The sequence below is a fragment of the Neomonachus schauinslandi genome, chromosome 3 (assembly GCF_002201575.2).
Source record: "Neomonachus schauinslandi chromosome 3, ASM220157v2, whole genome shotgun sequence".
NCBI classification, from domain to species: Eukaryota; Metazoa; Chordata; class Mammalia; order Carnivora; family Phocidae; genus Neomonachus; species Neomonachus schauinslandi.
This window is the reverse complement of record NC_058405.1, coordinates 73,268,717-73,278,896: the sequence shown is the minus strand read 5'-3', so window position 1 is coordinate 73,278,896 and position 10,180 is coordinate 73,268,717. Positions and strand designations below refer to the sequence as shown.

Genomic DNA, 10,180 nt, shown 5'->3' with positions numbered 1-10,180 from the left:
TCTTAGCTCAGTGTCAGAGCACTCAGTAGGTACCACATAAACATAACTGACTGGGGGAAATGGTAGGGAGGGGTTGTTTGAGAGACAATTAATTACCTGCATCCAGGGCCTGGCCTTTCACTGGTGTTACCAAAGCAACTCCGGAGAAAAGGCAGAGTTAATCAGAACAGGGATATTATCTGGCAGACACAGCACAAAAATAAGTTCAAGAGAGGCAGAGGTACCAGTGAAAGCATATTCCAGGTGCTTAACAAGGGCTTCCAAACTGGATAGGGAAGACCTCGAGGCCAACAGATGTTAAAACAACAGGGAAGGGGAGGTGGGGTGGAATTAAGAGATGGGCAAGCTGTCTCTGTCAAGAAGAAGGGCACTGTAATAGAAAGTGTGGGTGGGAGAAAGCGGGAAGGACAGGGTAGGAAGCTGGGGTCAGAGAACTGGATATATAAACTCAGGATTTCTGATGCGAAAAATTTGGAGGCATGTTAAAATACAGTGGAAGTGAAGATCACTGGAGGTGAGCAAAGGTACTAGAAGTGAAAGGTATTAGTCACCCTGCTTGGAATGACTAACTCCTTGACTGAATGTCTTTTAAGATTTTCAGCTGTACAAAGGCAGGGACAGTCTTTCATGGTCCACACAGCCCAGTGTTGATCACATCAAGTATGCTTACACGAATACAATTCAAAGTTCAAACATTAAAATCATGTGGAAGAAAAGTAGCAATGGTCACAACAATGAAGATGTAAGTGAAGGACTCCAATTTATTTGTTCAATATTTATGTAGTTTGATTGAACAGTATTAAGAATTCTGAATGATGCATTAATTTTTTAGATTGGTAGCCAAACTCTTAATTTGGGGGGGGGGATAGGAGGGCGGAGGAAAGGGTATAAATATTTCCCAGACTTATTTTACTTTTATCTATAAAACAAAGTAATAGCCAACAGAACCTTTAGAAGCTTTATTATAGTCAAGTACACCTTATTTTTGTGAGAGATACAGGTCCTCATAACTTGGTTATAAACATTTCTTACAATGGCTCCTATTACACACTTTAGGGCAATTTGTTATTTAAAAGAACTCTAAGATTACTGTTTCAATAAAGAGAAAAAATTAAAACCTCATTTGTTTTACATATGGAAGTGGTATGCTTTTTAAGTGGACACATGACTGTTTATAGCATATTTATATATATATAAAAGCACATCTATACTTGTGTGTATATTGTATATAGTTTTACTGGCTTATTGCCTATTTCCTGCACTTTTTTTCTATTTCTCATTTCTCTTACCCAGTCCAATTTTGAGCAAAAATAATTTTTCCCCCAAATAATTTCTCCACTGAGGGATTCTGATTGTCAGAAGTAATAGTACTAAACCTCAAGGCTGGAAAGATAAAGGTGTAAGCTATGTTTAAACCCTCTGCCCAAAAGACTTCTACTATTTTTTCAGCTTTTCTAATCAAGCAAGACTTCCAGAGTTTTGCTAATAACCAAGAGAGGACAAAGTTATGACACAGCTATTGTCTGTTCAACTCTGAACCAAACAATAACCCTGCCTAAGTCTGTTCCTCCCACCACACCCCTCACAGCTGTCAAAGGAAAATGTGAAAAAGGAGGGAATCATGTAAATAAGTACAGTAGTAGGTACTACAGTCACTGAATTGGCAGAGCCATAAATTCTGTTATAGTTGCTATATCTTCCTGTGGGTACATGAAGCGCTTTAGGCTTCCTTGCTGGCTCAATTTTCCTTTGTTTTCCCTCTGACCAACGACTGTTCCAAAGATTCAGAGAAATCTGTGAGCCAAGACTGATCAAAGCCAACAGATCCATTTCATTCATTCATGCATACATTACTATTTATGATTCTAAGCACTTGGGCATTTTTCAGTGAACAAAACTGATATGATCCCTGCTCACTTGAAGCATTCTCTCTAAAGAACAGATCCTACGATACCTGCTTAAAAGCATACTAACCAGATGACAATTTATTATCATGATGTATATTATGAGCACTTGCTTTTTAAAAAATTTCCTTCAAATTTTCATTAGACTAATACGCAAAATAGCCATTTCTTTTAACTCCAACCAACCAAAAACTTACATAATCACAGATTTTTCTACTGTTTTGTACTTTCAGGGGAAGAGACATAGGAGAGGAAAACTGAAAGGGATTTTCTTTGTAAATCTCCCAGGCCCCATAACGGAGTCCTTTTGGGCCTGGCCAAGTCTTCTACAACCATAATTCGACATGCAAGATTTGCATATATATATGTGTGTGTACGTACACACATATATACAACAGATATATGTATATGTGTGTGTGTATATATACACACATATGTATGTATATATATGTATATCTTGCGTGTCAGATCATATATATTACACACACATATATACATACATATATCTTTTTTTCAACCAACACTGCTTCTGAGTGGAACCTTCGAAACAAGACCTTTGATTCTTCTAGAAACCTTGTTGGATTTTGATACAGGAAAGTGGGCCTGGAGTGAATTTTAGCCCCATAAGCACGGAAAAGTTAAATGACACTGCAGAGTAAAAAATAATTTAATTTGGGGGGCAATCAGAAAGGAAAGAAAGAGGAGGGGGAGAAGAGCACAGAGCCAACCAGATTATGAGCCTGGAGCTCCCCTGTGATGGTGGCCAAAACGCATTTTAAGGATAGAGATGCCTAATACTCAACATAAACACTGCTGGCACTGCTGTATTACAAACCTCTTCTTTGCCTCCCCTTTCCTCAAATCTTCCAAAAAGCTAACCACAGGGGCACCTGGGTGGCTCAGTCGGTTAATTGTCTGCCTTTGGCTTGGGTCATGATCCCAGGGTCCTGGGATCGAGACCCATGTCAGGCTCCCTCTTCTCCCTCTGCCCCTTCCCCTGCTTGTGTGCGCTCTCTCTCTCTCTCAAATAAATAAATAAAATCTTAAAAAAAAAAAAAGCTAACAATATCCACAAAGGCTTTATACAAACTCTTTGTTTCTGCTTTTCCATTCTTTCCTAGCTCCTGCCCAGCACATCTATCCAACATCTTCATCACAGACATCTCAACCATTCATTAGCACTTCACTGGATTGGTCCAAAACTAATTATCTTCTCTTCCCCATTTCTACCTTCAGCTGCTTTTAATCACTCCTTTTCATATCTTCCAACATTCTACTAGCTCATTAATGTCATCATCACTAAAGGAACAACTAATATTTACTGAGTACTTGTAACATGCTAGGTACTCTGCCAAGGGCATTTTATGCGTAATTTCATTTGATCCTCAAACCCTACTCGACAGGTACTATGATCATTTCCTAAATATTAGGAAACCAAAGCTCAGGATGGTACTTCTACAGGTAAACAATGGAATTCAACATTTGTACTGACTTCACAGCCAGTTTAACCAGTACACTCCAATGCCTCAAGTCAAAAAACCTAGGAATCATCCTCTCATTAATCATACCTAGTCACTTACCTAGTCTAACCAAATATACCTCCTCAATGCCATATCAGCTCTACCTCCGCTGCCTTCACACAGAATAACAACCAGCATCTAGCAAGTCCTCACTATATGCCAAGCACTATCTTTTTTGAAGATTTATTTATTTATCTGAGAAAGAGAGAGAGCGCACGCACATGAGCAAGTTGAGAGAGGGGAAAAGGGAGAGAGAATCCTTAAGCAGACTCCCCACTAAGCACAGAGCCTGCCTCTGGGCCCCATCTCAGGACCCTGAGCAGAAACCAAGAGTCCGATGCTTAACCAACTGAGCCACCCAGGGGCCCCATGACATTCTATTTAAAATTAGCAGCTTTGGGGATGCCGGGGTGGGACAGTCGGTTGAGCATCTGGCTCTTGGTTTTGGCTCAGGTCATGATCTCAGGGTCATGAGATCTAGCCCAGCGCAAGCCTCCCTGCTCTGTTTCAAGTGGGCTTGGGATTCTCTCTCTCTCCCTCTCCCACTCCCACCTGCTCCCCACTCACCCTCTCTCTCTAAAATAAATAAAATCTTTTGAAAAAATTAAAATAAAATTAGCAGCTGTGTATCACTAAGTAGATAAAGTCCAATTTTCTTAGTTTGGCACACAAAATCCTCCATGTTTCTGTCCAAGTCAGTTCAACAAGTATTTGAGTGCCTACTGCAATCAAGGCAAAGTGCTAAGCGCTCTGAAATGAATAATACACCAACCCCTGACTACTATTCCAACCCAAACAATGCGCCCCTCAGCCAGAGTAACTACATGTGGATCTCATAATGCAACACCCTACATGTTAGTCCCTTTGCCTAGAATGTACTGCGAAAATTCCACAGCAGTTTGAAGAGTTAAGTGCCTAGATGAGGTCCTCCCTAGCAAACACCAGGCAGAAATGCTCCCTTTTCTAAGTCCCCACAGCACTTTATTCAAATTACTTTCAGGTAGCTAATGGAACAAGTATGGATCAGCTTCCAAATAAGACTATGATCACCTCTGGGGGAAAGAACTGACCCTTGCCGTCAATGTCTGGGCATGCATCAGGCAACAGGCACTCTACTACATGCTGAATAAATAAATAATAAAATGTTCTAACTTTACGAGAAGAGAGAAACAAGATACATAATTGGGAGTGTTAACACACAAGTGGGCCAAATTAAAAGTAGTGTTACTGTACTTTGGTCCTGATTTGGACTACATTTTACTCCTCTGGGAAAACTCACATGTGGGACTTGGACAAACAAAAAGGCCAAACTTTGTTTTTCATGGCTCAAAAAAGCTTGGACAGGCCAGAAAGTATACTAGATCAAACAAAGTCCATTTTCTGAACGGTTGTGGAGATGGGAATCAAACCTGTCAGAGAAAATAAAACTGATCTATTGAGATCCAACTTCATCAGTGCTGCATCACACTACATGCAAGGGAAAAAAAATTTTTTTTAAATCGGTCCTGGGAGGAAAGCCAATTGACAAATAAGTACTACTGCTGCAAGAACGTGAAATTCTTAAAGTGAAGGCAGTTCCTATAAACCAGGGCTCGCAACTGGTTCCTCCTGCCACTGCTTTACACTCAACTTCGTTTCTGGTTTCTGTGATTTAAGGAGAAACATCTATACAGTTAAGCCCATGCCTCAGTGTACTGTAACCCTTGGTAGATAAGAACGTCTTGATTCCTAACCTTAACAGCAAACTGAAATATCAGAAGAAACACTACCTATGCCAAAAGTCCTTGTTTGAAACATACGGCATAAAGCTTTGAAAGCGAGTGAGGTCCTTCCTGAATGGTGCTTTGTGTGCAACTGCTTCCAAATCGAGATCCATATTTTGAAATTACCTCCTTGAAGACCTGAGATCTCCCACCTCTCCAGCCTCAAGGGAAAGGTCAGAATTCATAGGCAACAGGCTGGGACGGTGGGTATCTCCCTATTCCTTTCCTGGAGAAAAGATCCGATGTAAGGTAGCTAGTGCCACTCTCATTTACAACACACACACAGGAAATAAGAAACTCATCCCCACCTCTCCCCTCCTGGCAAAAGCAAACGACGCAAAGAGCAGCAACACTGTGGCCGGAACCACCAAATGGTAACAGCCGGGGGCCTCCCGCCTCTCCCAGGCGCCTGGCCGGCGGCGGGCACCCGGCTCAGGACAGCCCGTCCCTCCCTCCCCGGACCAGCGCGGCCAGCCCCACAGCGGGGCCGGGTCTACGTCCCCCACAGTCCCGGCGAGCGAGGAGCAGAGCTGCGGAGGTCTGCCGCCTCCCCCGGCTCGGCGCTGCCCCACACCCCGCCGACGCTCGCACCTGAGGCGGCTGCCCGGGACCCGCGACAGGGCGCGGGGCCAGGCGGGCAGGGCAAAGTTACTCACTGGGAAAGCGCGGCCGCCCGGGGCGCGCACCGGCTCCCAGCGCCGCAGCCCAGCGCCAGGTCCGCTCTCCGCGGCCCGCTGAGGGAGCGGGGAGCCAGCCGGCCTCGGCTCCGCGGGGAAACGCCGCCGCCGCTGCCACCACCGCGGATTTCCTGGCAAGAAGTAAACTCTGGCCAAGACTTCACTTCTCAACCGCCCCTGCTGCCTTCCCGGGGGCGAGCGCCGGGGCCGAGCCGCCCAACCCGACACGCACCTGGGCCAACCGGCTGCAGCACAGGGCGGGAAAGAGGCGGGCCAGAGAGCGGCTCCACCTATCCGAGAGCTCAGGGGGAGGGCCAGGCCGGGGCCGTCACTCCCGGGTTAGAGTGAGCCCACTCCGCCCCTCGCCGCCTGCCCTCCCCCACCCGATCTCGGCTGTCCCTTCCGCCCGCCTGATGCCCCCGCGCCGCAGAAGACACGCTCGAGAAGTGGATCGGCGCTCACCGCAGACCGCCGCAAGGAGAGTGGAACAGCTGGGGGAGGCAGTGAACATCTAGGGGAATCGGGTTGGGGGTAAGAGAACAGGTGGCGCAGGAAAGCAGAAATATAGGTGTGTTGGGGCGAGAGGACTCTGGGGTAAGGTGCAGGGACGGGGACTGACCCGGCTGAAAAGGGCGAGGGGAGTAGGAGGTTGAGGACGGGGGAAGGGGGTTTTTAGCGAAGAACACCTTAGGCGACGGAGAGAGGAGAGGTACGAAGGAAAAAGGAGGGCGGGGAGCGAGTCCGGGTGGTGAAAGGTTGCCGAGGCGGGGGCAGAGGCACCTGGGAACAAAGGTGAGAGGGAGGTTCCGCAGGTGAGGAGGTTTAAGCCAAAAGGGTAAAAGGAAAAGGAAGTCCAGAGCAAGGAGTACGTACGTCTTACAGGTGTAGAAAAGATTCTAGGAAAGAAAGGAAGAGGGAAGAAGAGCAGTTTCCTCCAAGCTCTCGCTCTTCCCCGCAAAGATAAAAACGAAGGCTTATTTTGACCCATTTGAGGTGTGCAGCTGCAAGATCGCGGATGACAAACACAATCTTAAATTCATCCTTTTCTGTTGTGAAATTCATCAAGGTGTATTGATCAACTATAGTTTAAACCTGTCATTCCCTGAACACTCTCCCCCCCCGCCAGGCTTGGGGTCCCGCCAGAGTAACACCGTGCCGCCCCATGGGTCAAGCGGCATGTCTGAAAGAGGTGTGATTCCGCCCTAAGAAGGAAACTGATTTGGGGGCCGCAGGTAAAGCCCCGCCCCCTTCGCCATCACCTGGCGGAAGGTGCCAAGGGCTGAACGCAAGCGCCCACAGGCGGGTCTCGGCCTTGGTGTGAGCCGGGAGACCTACCCCACCTGTCCTGGCTAGCTCAGCAGGCGGACTGGCTCCGGGTGCTCCAGGTGAGCAAGTCCAGCCTGGCCACCGCCCTCCTCGCGCCGAGAGCCTGGCCTGTGGGCGGGGCCTCCGGGCCGAACGTACACGCCCCGCCCAGCGGCTGGGCCTCGCCGCGCCGCTGCGGCTCCTCCTTCCTCCTTCCGTCCTCGGCTCCTTCCGTCCGTCGTTCCTTCCTTCCTGCTTCGCCTGCACGTTTCGCGGTATGGGTTAGCGCCTCCGATCCGCCAGCACCACTTGAGGATCCCGGAAGCCGCCCCGCGATGGAAGAGGACCAGGAGCTGGAGAGGTAACGGCCGTGGAGGCGGGTGGGCGGTGGGGGCGGGCGGGAGGAGCAGGCCGCGCCCTGCGCCGGGAGCGGGTGGCCAAGGGGCCGGTGGCCGATCGGGGCCTCCGCCTCCGCGGCGCGGTCCGGCCCGGCCCGGCAGCGAGGGCCTGGCTGGGAGGACAGGGGAGGAGACAGAAGTGGGCGCCTGAGCGGGGAGAAGGGGCTCCGACTGGGAAGGGAGGGGGGGACATATGGATGTATATGAGTAGAGGCGCTCCGTACAACTAGGTGTCCTGGAGGGAGCACACGTTATGAGGCCGGAGTTAAGTCCCTAAACTGCCCACCCGAGTGAGAACAGCAGGAGTAAATAAAACTAAGGTAAGACCACGCACCAGGTCTCCGATCGCCGAGTGCAGGTATCGGTGCGTTGTCAGGCCTAAGCCCCTGTAACTGTGGCCCAACTTAACTCTGTGTAGATTGCTAATAAAGCGACTCTGTGCGCTCACTTCTTTCTCCCTCCTGCTTGATTGACACTTCTCAGAATTTCCATTCTAGTTTATCCCGTACAAATGGAAACCATAGTGGGGCCTGCGCGATGATAATCTGCAGTCCCAATTTTTCGGAAGATTTGTTTTTTGTATGCCTTTAAATACATTCATTCTCTAGCAGAGCCCACCCTATTCTAATCCTATCCCTTTCTCCTGATTCTACCGAAAGAATATTTTAGGAAACATTTAAGTTTGTGCCCTTGTGGCCATGTGGACGGTCAAATGGAGTAGGGAAAAACTGGAGGCAATAATTAAATATTTACTGATAGAATATGTGGAGGCAGGAAAATAAGGGGCTAATACAAATAATTCTATGTAATTGGAATGCATTAGAGTAATATGTTACAATTGTGATACAGTAAATGAAAAGAAAAGCTAGTTACAAAACTATATTCAGTATGATCTCATTTTTATAAAAAATATGTGTGTAGAAAAATATCTGGATTGAAGACCTCAATGGCTGAAGGCGAGAGGAAGACAGCCCTGGAAATGGTCCAGGCAGCTGGAACAGATAGACACTGTGTGACATTTGTATTGCACGAGGAGGACCATACCCTAGGAAATTCTCTTCGTTACATGATCATGAAGAACCCGGAAGTGGAATTTTGTGGTTACACTACAACCCATCCTTCAGAGAGCAAAATTAATTTACGCATTCAGACTCGAGGTGCTCTTCCAGCTGTTGAGCCATTTCAGAGAGGCTTGAATGAGCTCATGAATGTCTGCCAACATGTGCTTGACAAGTTTGAGGCCAGCATAAAGGAATATAAGGATCAAAAAGCAAGCAGAAATGAATCCACATTCTAGTCCCTTATGCACTATACGGGGAGGACTATCCTCTAGGATATTCTCTTCGTGATCTTGCAAAACCCAGAAGTAGAAGTTTGTGATTACAACACGATCTGTCCTTCAGAAAGGCGTGCTTCTAGCTATGACCCATTACAGCTGTTGGAATCCCCGCAAGAACCTTTGTACTCATCTAATAAATTCCCTCTTTTATTTAAACTAATTTGAGTGGTTTCTGTTGCTTCATCTGGAAGATTGACTGTTTCAGGGGTTTTTTGTTTGTTTTTTTTTCTTTTAATTAAGCCAACAGTGAAAGTAAGAAAGCTAGGAGAAAATTAGAGGCCTAGACAAGGGCTTTGATCAAGGGAATTCAAAAGAATATGCATTCATGGCTGTGATTGGGGGAGAGGGAGAGATGCAATAGAGCATGACCCCAGATACACTGTGGTTGGTTGAAAGAAAGGTGGAAGTGGGAGGAGGATTTAGCTTCTTGCTAGATATTTTTTAGTAAATCATGAGAGAATTACATCTTTTGCTATGACTGGTAGGTTGGGCAAGGGTGGGGAAGAACTTGAAAGAATTGTGAGAATTCTGGTTTCACAGGACAGTTGCGTAGGATCTAGCTCCATCTTTGTGGTAGCATATTATAGGATAGGTGCCAGTTTACTGCTTTAATTTCAGGACACTAATAAAATATTTTGCCAGAAAGGACCTAAGTAGGTCCAGAGAGTTTATATTATAAAAGGAGAAAGCTGGCATGACCAGGTAACATCTTCAGTCCTTATGTGGGTATCTAAGTATAGCCCACGGTTACAGTAAGGATGGGGAAAACGAAATTTCCATGTTGGGAAAAGATTTTTTTTTTTTTTAACTTAAAATATTAGTGAACCACTTCTGAGCTGTCTTATTATCTCATCAGCCTTGTCTCATATCTGTCCTACCCCAACTTGGCTCTTAATTCATCCTAAATCTTTTGTCAGCTTTGAACCTGAGCATCCCACCCCCAGCACTCTGTGCTTTGGGGCCTTTGTTTTTGCTGTTCCATATTCCTGGAACACCCTTACTCTGCTCTGCCCTAGGGTACGTAAGAACTTAAGGTCAGACTCCCACCCTAGTTTGGGCACTTGTATGTGCTTTCATTTTACTCCTGCGTTTCCCGGTCTTGGATTTACTATGCTATTGTTAATGCTTATATTGTCTACCCACTATACTGACTTGCAGCACGATGCCTGGTGGGTAGTAGACAATTAGAAAATACTAGCTAAATCCATGTCGGTAGTTATGGCATATAACCTTTTATTCACTCCAATCAGACCTCCTTCTACTAGTCTGGCCTA

General features: G+C 46.5%; 2 protein-coding genes across 2 annotated transcripts in view; both read left to right on the top strand.

Moving 5' to 3' along the window:
• Positions 1-7,454: 7,454 nt before the first annotated feature.
• LOC110570269 (RNA polymerase I and III subunit D) lies at positions 7,455-9,062 on the top strand. The gene is made up of 2 exons (XM_021678252.2): positions 7,455-7,530; positions 8,489-9,062. Exons 1-2 carry the CDS (start codon positions 7,505-7,507, stop codon positions 8,862-8,864), a joined length of 402 nt encoding a protein of 133 aa, XP_021533927.1. The 5' UTR covers positions 7,455-7,504; the 3' UTR covers positions 8,865-9,062.
• The window catches only part of LOC110570270 (protein POLR1D-like), a 44,003-nt gene continuing 41,278 nt past the window's right edge, over positions 7,456-10,180 (top strand). The window contains exon 1 of the mRNA XM_021678253.2: positions 7,456-7,530. Within this exon, the coding sequence (XP_021533928.1) occupies positions 7,505-7,530 (26 nt within the window). The 5' untranslated portion in view covers positions 7,456-7,504. The remainder of the gene's footprint in view (positions 7,531-10,180) is intronic.

Coding starts and splice junctions, on each gene's coding strand:
- LOC110570269 (XM_021678252.2), top strand. CDS start 7,505: ATGGAAGAGGACCAGGAGCTGGAGAG. Junction 7,531..8,488: donor GAGGACCAGGAGCTGGAGAG/GTAACGGCCGTG, acceptor ATATGTGTGTAG/AAAAATATCTGGATTGAAGA.